The sequence below is a fragment of the Acomys minous genome (assembly GCF_964271855.1).
Source record: "Acomys minous genome assembly, chromosome: 12".
NCBI lineage: Eukaryota > Metazoa > Chordata > Mammalia > Rodentia > Muridae > Acomys > Acomys minous.
The window spans coordinates 70,695,230-70,715,502 of NC_140493.1; the positions used below are offsets into that span (position 1 = coordinate 70,695,230).

A 20,273-nucleotide genomic window follows, 5' to 3' on the forward strand; every position below is an offset into this window, starting at 1 on the left:
CTTACCTGCTTCTGCGTATGACTGCACGCAGAGCATGTGGGTGACATGTAGGGGTCACCAGCAACCATTTTTAGGGCTCTCGTCCAACAGGATGGACCCAGAAAAGGATACTAGCCAATGTGCTACCTTGGCTGTAAGCTCTGAGGAGGCACTTTGCTCTCACCTCTGCTACCTCCCTCCCTAGCATGGATCTTAAGCTGCAGCCCCTGCTGCACCACACCCTACAGTAGACCCTGGAGATGCCTGACGCCCCCCTAGCCCTCCCACCCGCACTCAGCCCACACGTGGGCGTCGCCTCAGCTCTGCTCATCTTTGAAGAGTTCTAATGAATAGAAATTAGCAGCTGCTGAGTGACAGCACACCCCCACCTCCCACCCCGCTCTCTTGCCTCCCCCAGCTCTTCTCCCTGTGGGGACGAGATGTAGCAACAGTCAGACCCTCATGCCCACACTTTCAACAGAGAGGCAGAGCCTGAATCATTGGCACCCCATTGTCGCCAGCTTCCCCGGTGGGTGGTGACTTTTTGATTCACCCCTTGTGAGCTGGTGTGAAGCATGCTTCAGCATGGTGGCACCCTCACAGGACGTGCTCCATGCTGTCCAAGCGGGAGGCACAACCCCGTGCTGCAGCCACCTGGGGCACCACATTTGTTTTCCCAGACGCATGAACTAACACACCTGTAGCATGCTTGTGCCGTGGGGGCATCTGGTGAATGGGGTCTGTTCGGGGTCCCTTGAAGGAATAGAGCAAGAGGAAGTTGCCGTTGTCCATTTGGACACAGGGGAGGGGAGGAGGGGAATGGAGCTTGAATCCAGACCAGGCTTATGGCGGCTCGGGCCTGGGCTAGACTACTTATTGGTCTCAGCAACGCTCCTTTCTTCTCCCATGCGGCAGATGGCTTCTGGGTACTTAAGGGAGAGCAGGGAGTGTCTGTGGTCTTTGTTAGCTCCATCTGGAGAAAAGATAAGAGTCAAAATATTTGGCCTACAATTTCAGCCTCCTTTTGGCAGCCTTGCTGAGAGGGCCCTGCACCCCAGGACGAGGAGTCAGTTGGTGGGTGGAGGCGGGGGGTGGAGGGTGGGGTGTCTAGAAACGAAGAAGGCCAGGCCTTTCTGTACCTCTTCCCAGAAGGAAGCAAGTGCCTGTGCCTTGCTGGGCGACCCCAGCAGTGACTGGTGACTAACAGATTTCGTATCTGAATCCCTCTAGCTCCCGGTCACATTCACAGTGAATAACGACAGAAAGCCTGTTTGTGCAGTCCCCTCTCACCCGTAGCTCAGTTGCTTTTGTCTACAGGAAGAGACAACTGGTCCCGAAACCCTGTACTGCGCCACTATGAGGACCGGAGTCAGTTGTTGGTAGGGGAGTCTCCAAGTAGAGCTTAGCCAGCTAACATGAAGCAAAGTGGGGGGGGGGGGGTAGAGAGGACTTTGCTGGCACCCACTGCCTTTGAACTAGATATACTGTGCAAAGGCAGAAGGGGGGGGAGCAGAGCCCCCACCTAAGGATAAGGACCAAGTGAAGAATTCCAAAACACAGAATGCGGCATCACCCTGGGCTTTCCCAGCAGGATTAGCTTGTGTACCAAATTGTTTGTGACAGCACTGAGCAGGAGACACTGGCTTGTGGGGAAGGAATGCTTTTTAAACAATTTAGTTAAAACGTTCCCACTGCCAGCCCTGACTCTTGCTCTGGGGACGGAGCTGCCTGCTGTTGGCCCTACTGATGGTGGTAGCAATAAAGGCACATACGGAGGCCCGGCCAGAGAGAGTTCAAGGAAGAGAGCGAGGGATCTTATGCCTCCTCAGTGCAGGGAGGAGCAAGGGACAGAGTTTACCCCATCCTCGGTTGCCTTCCACCTCTTTGCGGTGTCTTTAGAGCAACCTGACCTGGTTTACCTGGGTGTCTGGGCTGTGGGAATGGAGGCTGTGAGAAGAGATGAAGGGTGGGAACAGCGGGCCACACAGGACTGCGCTTCCGGACCCCAGCCCTGGCCTCTGCTCACGGCCTCTACTCCCAGAATAGCCCTACTGTCTTTCCTTAACCATAAAGCAAACCTTTAGCACAGGGCGTAACACGGAAATTCAGTGTTGAAAAAGAAAACAACCGGCTCTCACTAATTCAGGATTCAAACAACCCCCAAGGCTACAGTGGACACTCTACCCCCCCCCCCCGCCACCCCCATTTTTTCTGTGTTGCACAGTTATCATTGAGCTTGATAATTCTGTCCTGGAGATGCTGCGAGGCCTTAAAGTGCTCCTGGCCCATCGCAGTAAGACTCATTTATGTTGAGTCTAGTTTGTATTAAGTGTGTTTCGTGCTATTCTAACTCCCTTAAAAATGGTAATTCATTCATGAGAAATACGATAACTATTAACCAGACTGCCCCGTTGCTGAGCCATTTTGCATAATTGGACATATATTTTCCCGGGCTCTTTCTTTCCACCAGGGGCACGGGGACCTGTCTTTGCATACCCGAGCCCCTCCCCCAGCCAGCACGAGACGTCAGGTTTGGTCTTGTTTTCTTCAAGTGTCCCAAGGCTGAGGCTCACATTCAGGTTTAGGTTTAGGCTGTGACCTTGGCCGAGGGGCTTCTTCCCTTCCAGGCAGCTTTCCCATCATACATTTCTGGGAAGAATAAGAACAATCAGTCCAAGACAGTGGCCCTCAACCTTCCTGATGCTTCCACCCTTTAATCCAGTTCCTCATGGTATGGTGACCTACCCCCATACAATTACTTTTGTTGCTACTCCATAACTGTACTTTTGCTGCTGTCATGAGTCGTAATGTAAACACCTGATAGGCAGGATCTCTGACACCACGTGACCCTCAAAGGGTTGCCGCCCACAGGCTGATAACCGCTGGTCCCCGGGGCTCAGGGCAGTGCCTCCTAAAGGAGGACTCTGTGGCAGCACCTTTCCCTCTGCGCCTCCTCTGCTCCTTCTAGAAGAATCTAAAATGCTATTTGCTTCCTGTCCTTACTTTAAAAGGACCAGTAAATATAAAGCGCCATCCTCGGGTTTCCAGCTCAGAATACAGTAGGCTTAGCAATTGCAGAAACCGTCTTTGTCCATGTAGAATGTTTCAAGGACCTGAAGGCAGGGCTCTGAGAGCGAGCGCAGGCGCTCCGGGGATGCAGCTGAGGCCAGGGCACCAGTAGGAGGTGAAGCCCTATTGGGCTGTATCTTTAGTGTGATATCAGACTACAGTGCGTGTGGTGGGGGCTGTAGGGACAAGAGGATGCTCAGGAGCTCTGGGAAAGAGTGTGAGTCCTGTCTGCTCTGTTGGGTGTCACACTCCTCCTCCCTCCAGGGGGTGTTGTTTCTTCCTGTCTTTGGAGGGACTGCCTTCCAGAGCAGGGGGCCTGATGAAGACTCCAGGGAGTTAAGGGCCTTTCCCATTGGCCTCGCCTCAAACAGGTCTTGCCAGTCTCTGTCCTGAGTCTCCGAGTCTCCCTTCCCTTCCCAGCAGAGGATGCCATGGCCAAGGACAGAAGACTTCCAGGCCCAGGGAAAGCCGCACTAGGGGAAAGAATAGTTCAGATCTGGGATCCTGTCGGGGCTAACCTGCCTGAGAGCTTCCTGCTTGGACAAGTTGTAGTCAAGTACTCAGCTGCCTCAAATCTTAATCTATGTGGTCTGTGGACTGCCTGCATCGGAGGGAAGGGAGCTGGAGACTCAGAACCCCTGGGGTCCTCCGCCATGACCTGGTCTGGGCATCTCAGAGGAAAGAGCCAGGGACATGCAGCTGGTTCTTAGGCTCACAGAAGCCTGGTCCCTGCTGCCACCAGCCTCCGTGTCATGACAGTCTCAAAAGCTTTCCAAGTGCAAAGTGTTGGCTCCTTTTGACCCAGCAACATTTGGGTTTTGAAGTGCTGGAACGGAGCCTTGTTCCGCCCAGAATAGAAGCATTATCTGGCCTTGACCTTGTTCCTCTCTCTCTCTCTGCAGCCCAACCAGCCACTGGAAGTCCCTCGCCCCCGACCCCTCAGACGATGAGCACGATCCTGTGGGCAGCACCTGTAGAGCCCGATTCTCCCACAAATATTTGAGTGACAGCGACACAGAGGCCAAGATGACAGAGACCAATGCGTAGCCTGGGGGAGCGGCTCACAGCCCTCCCACCCCACAGCCTCTCCCAGGAAACAGAGGGGTACCACCACCACCACCACCACCCCACCACCCCCGTTTGACTGCCGATCTGCATGGAAAACGCCTCGGCTCTCTGTCAGGGGGCCTTTCCAGGCTGTTGGTGTCTGATAGCTCCACATGGAAGAGGTGGGGGGGGGAGTCTCTGCAGAGGGAACTTCCACACTCTTGCCTCCGAAATGCCATTGCTCTTGGCTCCTACCCTGGGCCACCATGGACCATGTGTCAGGTTGGCCTGGCACTTCATGGAGCCCATTGCGGACCTCCATCTCAGCCTCCTGCTCAGGGATGGTGGATAGGTTACCTGCCGGACCACTCCAAGTTGCTGGGCCCGTGGGAAAGAGTCAGTAGGGAGCAGCAACGCCTCCCCTTCGCTGGGTGAGGGAGGGCTTTCTCTTCTCAGTGCCTGCTGTCTTTTTACTGTTTAATTTAAATACCCAAACCTCCATGCAGCTGCATCCTTGAGAGTGGGCGGGGCTGCTCTCGCAGCTGGGCCCTGTAGGATGCCTTGGGAATCTCCTCTGCATCTTCACTCCTCCAGAGGTCCTTCCTCGTGCAGCCTGGTGAGCAGAGCTGGGCCGCTGGTTCTTACGAGGCAGGGTGGGGAGGGTAGCAGCAGGGTGCTCCTGGCTTGGACCGGGCAAGCCTCATTGGAGTATTAAGTGCAACGAGCAATTATTTAAGAGCTGATCTGGTCCATCTGCACCTGCCCATGGCTTCCAGCACCGCCGCCTCCCTGTCCACAGTGTGGCCAGCAGCTGAGGTCTGGCGCCGAGGCCTTGCGGTAGGCACAACGGAAGGGAGACAATTTGGTCGGTTTATCAGACCAGAGTCCTGGCCCTTTGTCATCTTCCTCCTGTCCGTAACCCTGTTCCACACACTTACCGCAGACACAGCAGCGAGTGGTCTGGACATCCCAGCCACTTGCCTACCAGAAAGGTCACCCCGACCACTCCACCAGACGTGGGGGCCCAAGGGCAACGCCTGGTGCTGGGCCTGTTTGCCATCCCCCTCCCTTCTGCAATTGGTTTGTACTCATCGGCCTGTGCTCTCCCTGTGGACCTGACTGATGTAAGGAAATAAAAGCCCCCTCCCTCCTGGCCATGATGTTTCCCCTGCTTCTCCTTGCAGCCCCAGGGGAGACCCTGCGTGGTCCCAGGGCAAGGGCGGGGCAGGGGGAGGGGTTCTGATGGGGATATGGAGGAGCCGCTCTGGTCTGTGGTGGCCCTACTCTCAAGCCAGACCAGTGCCGCTCACAGAGCCTTGGCAGGCCCCTTGAGGTGGTGGAGGAGGAGACTGGTTAAGAAAGACAGAGCCCCCATGTTTATAATGAGGCTAATGGAGTTTGCAGCTCCCTCACTCTCTCTCCCCACCCCTTCTCAAAATTCCAGTCGCTCCAAAGTTGATTTTTTTGATCGAATTCTGGCAGCATCTTCTGTTTCTCAGCCCTCTTTGACCACAGGAAACTTGAGTAAGCCGGGGATACTGCCTTCAGTGCCTGCTCAGCCTCTGCCTGCGTGCCTGAGCTCCACTTTGGCTCTGCTCTGTGGCCTCTCAAAAGTTATAGGGCAGCTCATGCAGATGTGGGAGGAAACAAAGACCTGCCCGGTCCTTCTCCTCCTCTCCTTCCTCTCCCTCCTCCTCTGCTTCCTCTCCCTCCTCCTTCCTCTCCCTCCTCCTCTCCTTCCTCTTCCTCCTCCTCCTCTTCTTCCTCTCCCTCCTCCTCCTCTGAATGTTATTCATGACCAGATATATTTTCTGCAGGAGCTAAGTGGTCTGGGGAGGTACCTGGGGCAGGCTCTGGTAATGTCAGCCACCTGGAAAATCAAGAGAAGGAAAAGTCACCACCCAAACATGCTGGGGAGAACTATGAAATGGATCCTTCTAGAACAAAGGTACCTGCCCTCCAGCAAGGAGAAAAGGCGATAAAAATGAAGTTATATTTGTTGTTGAAACTGTTTGCGGAGTCTCACTGTGTAGCCCAAGCTGATCTCCAATTCACACTTCTTCCTTAGCCTTCCTAACCCTGGGATTACAGGTGTAGGCTAACACACCCAGTTCTGGGTGAGAAGTCTTCTCTCAAGTCAGAGAACTTGTGCTGTTTACTTAATCTGCTCAGCAGTTGAGACAGCTTGAGGCCTTGCCTTTCTAGCTGCTGTGGCCTGGGCAGGGCCCTAGTGCTGAGAACATAGTTCTTTCAGACCAGGGTTATCTCACTGAGGAATTTGACACGCAGAGCATCTGCCTCACCTGCTGGTATCAGCTTCCGACCCAAGAGGAGTAAATCACAGAGCCTGTCCTGGGGGATGTGAACAGGACTACAGAGAATGCCTCTGAAGGGAGGGAGACTGTAAAGGGGCCTCAAAACAATATTTGGAGCTAGGGCTTCAAGGAGAATTATTCCGTGGGTAGTTATTGCTAGGACATACATGGGGAAGAAAGAATTTACACAAAGGTTCTGAGCCGGGCAGGGATAAACAGTGTTCATGACACATACTGTGTGGGAAAGCCAGAGGTCACAGCCCACCCCCCCCACTCCACCCATGACCAATGCTTCTCCAAGGTTCTACAAAGACCTCTCTAGGGTTGTGGGCTCCTTGGTTCCCACCCCTTGGGCCCATAAGGCCACCAAAGCCTGTCTTCATTTGGGGTACACCTGGAATACCTTCTATCACTAGGGTGCTTGTGATTCCACAAAACAAAGCGGCCGGGCCCATGCCCTGTGCCCGGCTCAGCCACCCTGTGTCCCCTTCAACCCCCCTGCTTATTCCCAGCCCCACGACCTGCTTTGATTCCTGAATAAGAGGCAAGGGACTAAAGCCCTAGGGGACTCCCCCACAGTGCCCAGACACCACAGCAGCAGGCAGTGACACCCATCCCCCCCCCCCCAAACTGGTCTCTTCGTCCTCGAGTCCTCAGATCATCCCAATTGTCCTTCCCCATCCCCCACCCCGTGCCTGGTGGCACAGACACTTAGCGATTTGCTCCTTAATTGTCCCCCAGCTAGGCTATGCAGATGCCGCTCTTTAATCTCTCCTGATAAATGAATCGCGCCGCTCCTTTAATCATATGTTCATATCCAAGCCAATTTGAATCAATTTGGCAGGGAGCGTGTTGCAAGAGATGCCATGACTGCCTTTCTCTCCCGCCACCCCCCCCCCCTCCAACTCCCCACGGGGGGGGGGGGGGCGGGGTCCCCTAGAGCCTGAATGACTGCAGTCCTCACTTTCAGCAAAGAGCCCAGGAGGCCCATCCAGGAAAAGAAGCGCCTACCTGAACAGCGACGGGGACTTTTTAAAGTCAGCCACCTCATTTGCTTCCTGCGCTCCAAGCAGGCTGTGTGGGAATGGAAGATGGATTCTCAAAGGCCTCAGGAGTGGGAGGGACGGGATGAGTTCACAGCCTGCCTTGGCCACTGAATAAGGGCCGCATTATCATCCCTGGGAGAAAAGGCCATCTTAAATCTAACCTTAATCCCTTCTGCTCTCCTTTCATAAGAGCTGGCTCTTGGGAACTTGGAGCACTTCATCGTCTCTTATATAGCAACACATGTTAGACCAGACTATGCTAGCTGTCCCTGCCTGCTACTCACAGCCACCACAACTGCTTCCCCCTTCCCCTAAGCTGCTCCAAACCCTCCAGCCAAGGTGAGTGCCTGCTAATGTTCTGCCTCTGGGGTAGCTAGCTGCCTCTTAACCCTGCGGCCTGGTTGGAGTCCAGTCGCAGTGGGAAGAACAGAGCAAAATCAAACAGGCAACAGAGAAAGGGGCCGATTCTTCTGGCCTTGGTGTCCTTTGGTGAGGTGGTGTTGCTGGCAAGGACCTTTGGTTCCTAAGTTCAGAGCTCATTGCTGCAAGCAGGGCACCCTTGGGTGGCACCCATGAACCTGGGAGGCCTGCATGCTGGGGAAGCTCGTGGTCTGGCTGGGCGTGCCTTCCATGCAGTGGCCTCTGGCTTTCAGCATCCTCTTTCATTTCCTGGTTCCCCTCCCTTCCCAGCTCTGTCAGTCTAGGCAGGTGCCCTATCTCTCACTGGAAAACCTGGACATTACTACCACTTATTCAGATCTTTTTTGCAAGCCCACAGCCCTGGTTTTAGAGCTCAGTCGCCTCTGGCTCCGACCCCCCCTCCCCCAATCTGGAGATTCTGCCCATATTGCTCCCAGAAGCCACACCTCAGCTCCCCCCTCCACACACACATACACACATCCGCCCCCTGACCCCAGACAGGGTTTCTCTGTGTAGGCTGTCCTGAAACTCTGAACTCTCAGCAATCATCTGCTTCTGCCTCTGAGTGCAGGAATTAAAGGCCTGTGTGCTGCCCCACTACTATGGCCACCACTGAGCATAAGCCACACGTTTTCTTTAATACTTTTTTTTTTTTAAGATTTATTATGTATACAGTGCTCTGCCTGCATTTACAACTGCAGGCCAGAAGAGGGCATCAGATCACATTATAGATGGTTGTGAGCCCCCATGTAGTTGCTGGGAATTGAATTCAGGACTTCTGGAGGAGCAATCAATGCTCCTAACCTCTGAGCCATCTCTCTAGCCTTTTTTTTTTTTTTAATAAGCCACATTTTTTAAAGGGGCAATATTAGCTCTGTCTTAAGCAGTTGACAGGGCCATATGTATGGAATTATCTTTCTTTCTTTCTTCCTTCCTTCCTTCCTTCCTTCCTTATTGGACAGGGCCCCACTGTGCAACTCTGACTGTCTTGGAACTCACTGTGCAGACCAGGCTGGCCTCAAACTCACAGAGATCTTCCTGCCTCTGCCTCCCAAGTGCTTTAGTTCTGTCCCTTCCCAGATCAAATTCCAAGAGGGGTCCGGATTGTTGTGTCACACTGTCAGGCTCGCCCCTGCCCTTTTAATGAGCTCAGCACCAGAAGGTCCAAGGAAGCAGTTTCCCACCCTTTTTGAGGCTTCTTGGAAGTCTTAAGGGGAGCTGAGGCAGTGCGGACTAGGGCGAGTGCTCCCAAGCTATAGCCTGCTTGGTGAGGAGGTAGCAACTGCTCCTGTACACTGAGGTTGCTGGGTCCCCAGCCCTTATTATGCCTTGGCCAACATATTCTCTCACAATTCTGTTGTGTCATTGTCCCCTGAGGTAGCTGAGGTTCAGAAAGGTGATGTCAGTTTTTCAAGCAAAGCCCTCTGCTTGGTTCTAGCAGTGGACCGGGTATCTGGAACTATCCCAGGCTTGTCAGAGAAGGAAAGAAGAGGCAGGATAGCGAAAAACCACCATGGTAGCCTTCTCAAGCTGCTATGTGTTTGGTATTCACCAAGCCTGGCCTGAGGAAGAAAACACTTTTGGCAATTTAAGGATAAGATGCCTACCTCACATTTGTGTTGCTCTTTACAATTTTCAGAACCTCCCCCCGCCCCCATACATTATCACATTTGCACTGCACTCCCACTGCGCCAACAATATGAATAACAGTGCCACACGGCTCAGAATGCATATTTTAAGCGATATGCACTTCATCTAATTTTGAGACGGCACGACAGAACAATCCAGACCGTTCTTGCGATTTGATCTGGGAAGAGAGAGATCCAAAGCAATAGCCATTTTGGAGCTAACAAGGATGCCAGATCTGTTTAGAAGGAATTTTCAGAGAAATTGAGTTTTCTGCAGTGTAGGCTCCTATGATGGGTCATATCCGTAAGGGAGATTCCAGAGACACTGAGTGCTGTGTGATTGAAGTCAGTGACACAAATCTCCCAGCAGAATACTTATATGTGCAGATAGAATTTGCTTTTGATATCAAAAGTCAGCTATGACAGTTTTATCAAAAAAAATTTTTTTTAAAGGATATTAAGTTTTGACACCGTTCAGGCAAATTATATTTGAGGTGACTTGAGAGTCAAAGAGTTTCCACATTTTAATAAATTTTTATATGTTTTGTTCCACATTTACAATCTGACTAGATTAGGAAAAGAAGCAAATGCATTTGGGGAAGAGAAGGCGCTTAGGGGATTTCAAAGAGGGGAATAAAATTAAAAAAAAAGGGAGTTAAGGGCTGGAGAGATGGCTCAGTGGTTAAGAGCGCCGCCTGCTCTTCCAGAGGCCTGAGTTCAATTCCCAGCAACCGCATGATGGCTCATAACCATCTGTAATGTGATCTAACACCCTCTTCTGCAGATAAAGCACTCATATGCAATAAATAAAATAAATAAATCTTTTTTTAAAAAAAATTTTAAAAGGGAGCTAAAAAAGAAAAAAGATGTTACTCTATGTAAGATATAACCACCAGCTTTTGGCCGCTGGTGGTTTGAAGACAGGTGGATGATGCAGCAACCAGACATGTAAAATCACACATGATGAAAACAGGTCCAGTGTCTCAGGCTAACCTTGGGCCCTGGCAGCAGTTGCAGGTCGGCACCCTTGCTGGAGGGCAGAGTCCGGCCCCCGGGGACTACTATATCATGGAGAGCGAGTCACAGTAACCCTGGTGGGTGGCACTCAATGGAAGGCTTTGTGCCGGAAGGACAGGTATTATGGTGCGCCTCCATGGACCCTGGCTCTCATCGGCGTCTCTTCCTGGTGCACCTGTCCTGGGCCACCAAGCAGGTGTTCGTGACAGGAAGTGTGCTTCTCACCAGGACCTGCTGAAATAACAGTGGGGCAGGTTGGGGCTGAGGATGTAGCTTTAGTGGTACATTTGTCTAACCTGTGCAACACCCTGAATCCTGTCCCCAGATTGAAGGAAGGAAAGAGGGATGGGGCGAGGGGGAGAGGGAGGGAGGGAGAGAGGTATCATGGGAGAAGGAAGGAAGGAGGGAGGGGGAGGGGGAGGAGGGGGATGGTTTTATAGCTGTTACTGGGTTCTTGACAAGTACACAAGTACACATGACAACTAGCCATGGTAGTCAATGCCTTTAATCTCAACACTCAGGAGACAGGGGCAGACGCATCTTCGTGAGTTCAAGGCTAGCCTAATCTATATATTGAGTTCGCGGCCAGCCAGAGCCATACTGTGAAACAAACAAAGTGCACATGAGAACGCAGTCCAGTAAATAAATGGGAAGGCAGGGACATAGCTCTGAGTGATAAAGCGCATGTGTGAGGCCTTGGGTTCTGTTCCCAGCAATGCCTGTATGAGGAGCTGGAAGGGTACTAGGGCTATTCTGACACATAGCCAAACACGCACACCTTTCTTGCTGTGTGTGTGTGTGTGTGTGTGTGTGTGTGTGTGTGTGTGTGTGTGAGATTGCAAATAAGGTAATCAATCTATACTGTTAGCATGAAATTTGTATGTGATTTTTGAAAGTCAGTATACGCGTGGGCCGACTGGGAGGACAGATCCCTTTTTAGTGCCCCCTGTATAGATGTCAGGGCCGTGTATGGGGTCCATGGGGGGGTTGGGTAAACCACATGGCAAAGCTGCTTAGACACCACTTGGCTCATTGCTCAGGGAATGCCGCTCTTCAAGCAGCAGGCATCTGCTGGCAGGGCCTGAGACCAGAAACTGGAAAAGAAACAGATTGGAGGGTGGAAAGGTGGGGCGAAGAATCCAAACCTCTCTCTCCCACCAGCCTGGAGCCCAGCGGGTGATGAGTAAGGACATTCTTATTGATAAAGGGGTTGAAGGTGAAATCGAGAAGGTCATATGCATATATATATATATATATATTATATATAATACTATATATATGTATACATATATGTGTGCATATATATAATTTTTTTACCTGTCTCTAAATGACATTGCTCACTGGCCTGACTTTGTACTGGCTAAAAGATTTGTTTATCTAATGTCTGTTTCCACCTGGGAAGGTTTATCCTCTCAAGGAAAGGGGAAAAGCCGTCGTCCTTGAATCAAGTGACCACAATTTCTCCTAAGAAATGGGAAGGTTTGGGCAAAGAAGCCGCGGGGACTCCAGGCGTACCAGAAGGTCTGAGAAGGACAGTGGGTCCCCCAGGGCCTTAGTGCAATTTCCACGTCCTTCCCCACCCCCACCCCTGGCTCCCCAGTAGAAATCAGCTACAAATCTCAGCTTGTTGGGAACAGATGGCCTTGGCTGACGAATAAGCCACCGCAGGCTGCTCCACCTGTTCTGGAACTGGAATAATCAGTCTGAGACAAACATCGATGCTGAAATAACTCACGGCAGCGGGCGCTGCGCAGGCACGGATTCCAACACTCTCTCATGTGGACCCTCTCAGCCCTCCCCCGCCCTCCCCGGCCCTCTATAGCCCTTCACAGCCCTCCCCCCGCCCTCCCCGGCCCTCCCCCACCCTCCCCAGCCCTCCCCCACCCTCCCCGGCCCTCTATAGCCCTTCACAGCCCTCCCCCGCCCTCCCCCCCGCCCTCCCCGGCCCTCTATAGCCCTTCACAGCCCTCCCCCGCCCTCCCCAGCCCTCCCCCACCCTCCCCGGCCCTCTATAGCCCTTCACAGCCCTCCCCCGCCCTCCCCCACCCTCCCCGGCCCTCTATAGCCCTTCACAGCCCTCCCCCGCCCTCCCCGGCCCTCTACAGCCCTTCACAGCCTTCCCCCAGCCCCTGGAGGCCATCAGGGAAAGTAATGGAGCAGAGAAGATGATTGAGACGGAAATGGAGCCAGAGAGGCAGAGCTGGGTTCTGTGTCAGGGTGAGACTCACCCCATCTTGGTGAGAAATTATGTCCCTCAGGGCGCCTTGGAGAAAGTGCTGATGGTAGATGCATGGGTGGCCTGGTAAAGCTGAGGAGATTTAATCCAAACCGGCATGGGAGATATCTAAGATTCTGAGGTTTGTTGCATTAAAGGAGTTCAGTTTTGCAAATAGGACCCAGCCAGGAAGTGACTGTCGACGCACAGCAACAGCCACAGACTGTCTCCCCAGGCTGCTGGTGGGTGCCTGGTCCCCAAAACTCCCTCCACTTGCCTTCAGCTTCCCCTCACCAACTTGATGAAGTCCGCTGGACTCATGTGCCCTGCCTGGCTGAGGCAGATGAGCCCAGGGAAGAGTTTCCGCCTGTCAGTTGGGGGTCAGGCTTCCTGGAGAGCTAGTTGAAGGAGGGCAGTGCCTCAGGCAGTGGCTTTCTGGCACACAGAGCACAAGGGTTCTGAGCCCCTAGAGCAGTGGTTCTCAACCCTGGGGGGTCGCGACCGCTTTGGAGGTCGAATGATCACTTCACAGGGGTCACATACCAGATATCCTGCTTGTCAGATCTTTACATTACAGCTCACAACAGTGGCAAAATTGCAGTTATGAGGTAGCAACAAACTTTTAATGGTTTGGGGGTCACCACAACATGAGGAGCCGTGTTAAAGGGCCAACAGCGTTGGGAAGGTTGAGACCCACGGCTGTAAAGGCTGGTGGGCACAAGAAGAGGCCTGATGGGCACCCTGCAGCCTGGTTACATCTCTAAACACCCAAGTTTTTGTGCCCATGTAGCCCGAGGCCTCAGACGTAAGAAGATAGGGCCCTCCCCCGTTATGTAGGATCAGGCAAAACCCTTCCAGAAGCTGGTTCTGTCCTCAGAGGTGCCCTGGGTCCCTGCTGCCCTCAACATTTCTGTTTGTGAACAAAATGTAAAGAGTAACAAAGTGAACTTGTTTTACCCTTCCAGCCTCAGCGGAGATCAGCAGTGAGCTGGGCCCCGCCCACTTCCCCTGCCAGCTAACGGCACATCTGGAAGGTGATCAGAAAACACTTTTTGTTTTGTTTTGTTTTTTGAGACAGAGTTTCCTCTATGTGTACCTCACTGTCCTGGACTCATTTTGTAGACCAGGCTTGCCTCAAACTCACAGCGACCCGCCTGCCTCTGCCTCCTGAGTGCTGGGATTAAAGGTGTGTGCCACCATGCCCAGCTCAGGAAACACTTTTGTATTGATCCCGCCCCCATCAAAAGAAAAGAAAATGGTTCTTCTTTTTAAAAGGCATAATCACAATACTTTTATCACTTTCAAAAACTGGTCAATAGTTTTTTTACTATCAAATATTCAGCCAATGATTTAATCTCCCTGATGCTATTACATAGTTTTTATTTTTACATATGTTAACACACATGTTTTATATAAAACAGATGTACAGGCCTGTAGCCCCAAGTACTCAGGAAGCTGAGGCAGGAAAATCCTAAATCCAAGGTCAGCCTAGGCAACTTAGGCTGTGTCTCAAACTTTAAAAACCTCTTACTTTGTGAGCTTGAGGACCCGAGTTCAGAACCCCAGAGCCCATGTAAAGGCTCTGACAAGATGGGAACATCCCTCAAGGCTCTCTGGCCAGCCAGCCTGGAGCACTACACCTTGGAGGACTGTCTGGACTTGCCGGACAATCAACTGGGACCCTCGGACCCCTAGGGAGAGAATGGGGGACAAGAGACGGGAAGAACGGACAGCAAGTCAAGGAGTCTGGTCAAGCTGACCAAATTTTATTTTCTCACAGGCAATTACGTACCCTTGAAGCAGGAGGCTGAGTGGGGTGATCCGGGTAGGTGGTTTTCACAAGATATCAGGAAGTCAGGAAGTTTGGCAGGGCGAGGGCCCCTGTGGTTCTGGGGCTGGGTGGAATTGTTAGGCATCTGGAACCACAAGGTGTTATCTGTAGACTTTGTTTCCCTCGTCCTCTGAAGGCCTCTGTAATTCCGGGAATACTGAGAACAGCTGGAGAGTACCTTGAGGGAGGGGAAGAGGCTACAAGGCAGCCTTCTGGAATGTACCCTGAGGCAAGGAGGGAAAGAGGTCACAAGGCAGCCTGCCCCAGGTCCACTCAATGTATTATGCCAAGGTCCAAATGCTTGCCGGCTATGGTCTTGGCTCCCCACAGAGGACAGGGGAAGGGAAGGACAGATAGCCAAGGCCTCCTGATCTCCACACATGGCAAGCTTGCACCCACATTCACCCATGTTCATATGCATGCATACTTGATAAAAACAGAAGTGGGAATATGGCTCAGTTGGGTATCATTTGTTTTTTGTTTGTTTGTTTGTTTGTTTTTGAGACAGGGTTTCTCTGGGTAGCCTTGGCTGTCCTGGACTCCCTTTGTAGACCAGGCTGGCCTCGAACTCACAGCGATCCGCCTGCCTCTGCCTCCCGAGTGCTGGGATTAAAGGCATGCGCCACCACGCCCGGCCTGGTTGGGTATCATTTGACTAGAGTGTATAGGACCCTAAAGCTAATCCCCAGTATTGAAAAATAAAAAGGTTGGATTGTTCAAAACAAGATCCAAAGCCGGGCACGGTGGCGCATGCCTTTAATCGCAGCACTTGGGAGGCAGAGGCGGGTGGATGGCTGTGAGTTCGAGGCCAGCCTGGTCTACAAAGTGAGTCCAGGTCAGCCAAGGCTACACAGAGAAACCCTGTCTCAAAAAACAAAACAAAACAAAACAAAAAGCACTCCAAGTGAGTTTCATGTGTAGCCAGTTTGAGAAATACCCTACTTATCGAGCACTTGGAGGTTCCTGCAAGATCCTTTCACCCAGGCTGGTGAATACATCTCCTAGGCAGCGGAGCAGGCAGCTGGCACGAACTTGAGATGTGCTGGACAGACAGAGCAGGCCTTCCCTTCCGGATTCACACGCCTTGTGCTCCTGCTCCCCGTGCGCTCTCGCGCTCTCTCTCCCTAATATGCCCAGTGCCTGTTCTTGCCTTGCAAGGATAACAGATTTCTTTTTTCCCCCCTTTTCTGTGCAAATAGCAAAAATTCCTGCCTCAGGAAGAAGTGAGAACTTCCCTGGGGCTACAGTCATTTGGCTGTTCCAGCGGTGGCAGCGTGCTGAGCTGGAGCTGAGGGCTTGGCAGCAGATGTAAGAAGAGGCAGTGATCTGAGCAGGACTCGAACCCAGCACGTTTACAGGGCGTCTACGGGATGGCTCTGTCTTAAGATGTAGAGAAAGGTGCTCTCGTCCGTAGCTGCTCCTGTGTCTGCCCGGAGCTGGCCTTGAACTTGCCGTCTGGTGGCTGCCTCTGCACACCCCGTCCTACTCCACTCCTCTTGCTTGTTGGATCCATTCCTCCCTCCTGCATACTACCCCCCCCCCCGCCCCCCACTCCATGCCTCACTGGATGTTGGTGAAACAAATCTAGCCTAAAATAATGAGCAATCAGCTACCCTGATGCTCGGGGCAGGCTGGGCAGGGCTGAGGGAAGGGGTAGGGAGCGGAATCATTTATAAAAGCTTAATAAAGATGCAGATGAGCAGCGCTGAGTTAGGAACCCCAGAGCTGGGCTTATTCATTATTCAAAGTTATGCAAATGCCACTGAGAGTCCTGCATGATGGAATCCTGCCCCTTGTCCCTCCCCCGCCCCACCCCCACCCCAGCTCACAGACCCAACCCACCTTGTACATCCTCCCCGCCCCGCCCCCCCCCCCCCACCTAGCAGCCCATTTCCATTAGTTCAACTTACAAAGCTTCCCAGAATCCCCCTCCCTGGCCAGCAGTCTTCCAGAGGGATTGCCACAGGACCTGGCCTTCAGGTGGGCCTCTCCCAGCCCAAGGAGAAGGGCTTCTCCCCGCCTGAGATCCCCACAGGAAGTGCTCTAATAGTGCTTGTGTCCCTGTCGTAAATATCTCACGTTTCTACCTGATGGGACCGATATCCTGAAGTCTGATCTAAAATCCCCTTTGCTGCGTAGAGTGTCCAACACAGAGTTAAGCAGATCCCGGCCATTGCTCCCCCTGAGGAGGGAAATGTGGGCGCGCCTAGCATCTCCAGGCCAGGCCCTCTGGTTGCCTTGTGTTGGCTTTCCAGACCCCAGTGGAGTCGCATCCCTTAAGCTTTCAGGGCGGGCCTGACCACACTTGCAGATCTTCACTTTTCCCCACCATGCCTTCAATATCACCGAGGCCTCTCCTCCCCCTGCACCCCTTTCCCCACCAAGACCTCATTTGTCAATTTGGTGAGGCTGCTGAGATGAAGAATTGGGTCAGAGTGGGGAGCGGCATCGATCGCCTCGGCTCCCCCCCCCCCACCTCCTTTTCAGGCCTGGTTCTTCTCCCTTCACAGCCCCAGTCTATTTTTAGCCTGCCTCTGTTTTCCTTCCTTCGTCTGGTTGGCAACCACTCTGGCCTCTTTCTCTTCATGGCGCTTATCTCTCCCTCGCAGCCAGTGCAGGCCCTAGCTGCCCCTCCTGAGGACTCTTACTGCCTCCCCAATTGCTTTTGATTTTCTTCCATCTTGAAGATATGTAGGGGCCTTGCCTCGAGGGGACGCCTGGCCACGCGCAGGCAAAAGCAGGGCAATGAGACGATGCTGTGCCGGGCAAATCCTTCACTATTACAGAGGCCTTCGCGTGGTCCTCCAACCCCTCCTGCAGGGACTTTTGCTTCCCTGTGCACCCAGAGGTCTCCCTGGGTCACTTCTCCTGTGGTCCCACCCAACCACACCAACCACATCTCACTGGTACATGCTGGGCCTTGGCCTCTGGCTTTGTAGGTGCTGCGCCCCTGGAGGCTCTGCTTTCCTCTTGGGTCTGTGGGTTGCTAGTCTTTCCTTACCTGACCCCTGTTCCCCTCCCCCGCATCCCCCGCCCCATTTTGTGCTAGCCTTGTCCCTCACACCAGCTTGGCCCCACTCTTACTGCTCCGCAGCTCTCAGTCGTAGCTTACGCGGGGACTGTCTTTTAGAGGCCTCAGCCTTGCTCAGGCAAACTTTGATAGCCTCCCCCACTTGTCCTTTCTCAGCCTCTGCAAGCCGTTGGTCTCCCCTTTTGGCTGTCCCTGACAAGCTGAATAAAGCTGGATATTTTGGAAGGGGAACTGCAGCTGGCTGGGGGAGGAGGATGGCACATCGGAGAGGCAGAGGAAACAGCAGGCAGGCGGTGGGCCACGGAGCGGAGGGATGTTCCTCAGACGGCTCATGCCAGCTTCGTCAGCATGAGAGTTGCTGAGCTCACGTGCGGGGTGCAGGCTCGGCTCAGCATCTGCTCTATCTGACACCCCCACCCCTGCCCTGCCCCACAGTATAACAGAGTCCCTTGCTTTGTGCCTCATTCCTTTTCCTTTTTGAACAGGACCAAGCTGGCCTCAAGTTCATCCTTACGTGTTAGAGCATGACCTTGAACTTGTGGTCCTCCTGCCTCCATCTTCTGAGTGCTGAGATTACAGGTGTGCACCATACTTGGTCTATGGGGTACTGGAGTTCTGAACCTGGGGCTTTGTGCATGCCAGGCAGACATCCACCAAATGAGCCACACCCCCTCAGCCCTTCATACTGTCCTTTCACAGTCATCCAGTGCGTGGCTCCCCCTTGGTGACCTGCCCCTTAGTAAAGATTGCCTCTGACCAGGTTGGACGGTGATGGCGCACGCCTTTAATCCTAGCACTCGGGAGGCAGAGGCAGGCGATCGCTGTTAGTTCAAGGCCAGCCTGGTCTACAAAGCGAGTCCAGGACAGCCAGGGCTACACAGAGAAACCTTATCTCAAAACACAAACAAACAAACAAAAAGATTGCCTCTGACCACTCATAGGAAGGCTCAGCTTCTCCCAGCGTTTCCTGTCCTTAGCCTGATGTCCTCCAAAGCACTAGCCACGTCCTCATGTGTTATAGTTCACACGTGTGCACTCCTCATGTCTCCTCGCTGCCACCAGCTCCTTATACATAAAACATTATCAGCCAGGCGTGGTGGCACATGCCTTTAATCCCAGCACTCGGGAGGCAGAGGCAGGTGGATCGCTGTGAGTTCAAGTTCAGCCTGGTCTACAAAGCGGGTCCAGGATAGCCAAGGCTACACAGAGAAACCCTGTCTCGAAAAACCAAAAAAAAAAAGCAAAAACAAACAAACAAAAAACAAAACATTACCATCTTGGTTGTTGTAGGTGCATAGTTCGCTCACTGGCATGACACACATTCACACTGCTGTGTATCCAACTTCCAGAACGTTCTTCATCCTCCGGAACTGAGGCTCTGGACCCATAAACGAAGCACTATTTCTACCTCCTCCTCTCGGCTGCTGGCAAGCCACCTTCTCTCTGTCCCTCTGTGAATCTCACCGCTGGACTCCCATGAGTGGAAATGCACACTCGTGGTCCTTCGGTCCCTTTGCCTGTTTCACTTAACATGGCCTCATTTCAGCCACGACACAGCGTACGTTAGGATTCGCTTCCTTTCAAGACTGAATACCATCCCATGACACGTAAATGGACATCTGGGCTATTTCTGCTTCTTGGCCATTGTTCATAATGATGCTATGAACACAGGTATGTAAATATCTTTTGGAGACCCTAGTTTCTAATCTTTTGGAGATATACTCAGAAGTGGAACTTCTGGATTATAGGCTACTTTTTCTTCTTCTTCTTCTTCTTCTTCTTTTATTTATTTATTTATTATACATACGATGTTTGCCAGCTTGTACAACTGTAGGCAGGAAGAGGGCACCAGATCTCATTGTAGATGGTTGTGAGCCACCGTGTGGTTGCTGGGAATTGAACTTGGGACCTTTGGAAGAGCAGGCTCTTAACCGCTGAGCCATCTCCCCAGCTTTTTTATTCTTTTCTTTTCTTTTCTTTTTCTTTTTTTCTTTTTTTCTTTTTTTTTTTTTTGAGGCCATTGTGCTGGCTAGTTTTATGTCAACTTGACACAAGCTACACTCATTTGGGAAGAAGAACTCTCAACTGGGGAAAAAAAAAGCCTCCATAAGATCAGGCTGTAGGCAAGCCTGCAGGGCAATTTCTTAATTAGTGATTGATGTGGGAGGCCCAGCGCACTGTGAGTAGTGCCACCCCAGGGCTGGTGGTTCTGGGTGCTATAAGAAAGGAAGCTAAGCAAGCCAGTAAGCAGCTCTTCTCCGCAGCCTCCGCGTCAGTGCAGGACTCCAGGTTCTTTCCTTATTTGAGTTCCTGCCCTGACTTCCTTCAGCAATAGAGTGTGACTTAATAGTTGTAAGCTGAAATAAACCCTTTCCTCCCCAAGTTGTTTATGGTCGTGGGCTAACACAGCATTAGAAATCCTAATTAACCAAGACAGGCCCACTCTGCTCTTTTAGAACAGGGATTTCCATCTGTGTGTTTACTGATTGTCTTAGTTTCTTTTCTATTGCTGTGACAAATATCCTAGAAAAAAAAAAAAGCAACTTAGGGAAGAAAGGAGTTTATTGGCGTACAATTCCAGGTTAGAGCCTGTTATTGTAGGACGTCAAGGTGCCTGCCTAATACTCAGCTAGCGTTCCCTTCCCTTATAGAGTGTAGGGTCCCTGCGTAGGGAA

General features: G+C 52.3%; 1 protein-coding gene across 8 annotated transcripts in view; it reads left to right on the forward strand.

Moving 5' to 3' along the window:
• Nucleotides 1-5,252, forward strand: part of MYO18A (myosin XVIIIA) — a 112,694-nt gene extending 107,442 nt beyond the window's left edge. For all 8 annotated transcript variants that reach the window (XM_084749183.1, XM_084749176.1, XM_084749177.1 and 5 more), the window contains one exon: nt 3,951-5,252. In XM_084749183.1, coding sequence (XP_084605309.1) covers nt 3,951-4,095 — 145 coding nt within the window. In that variant the 3' untranslated portion in view covers nt 4,096-5,252. The remainder of the gene's footprint in view (nt 1-3,950) is intronic.
• The last annotated feature ends 15,021 nt before the right edge of the window (nt 5,253-20,273 follow it).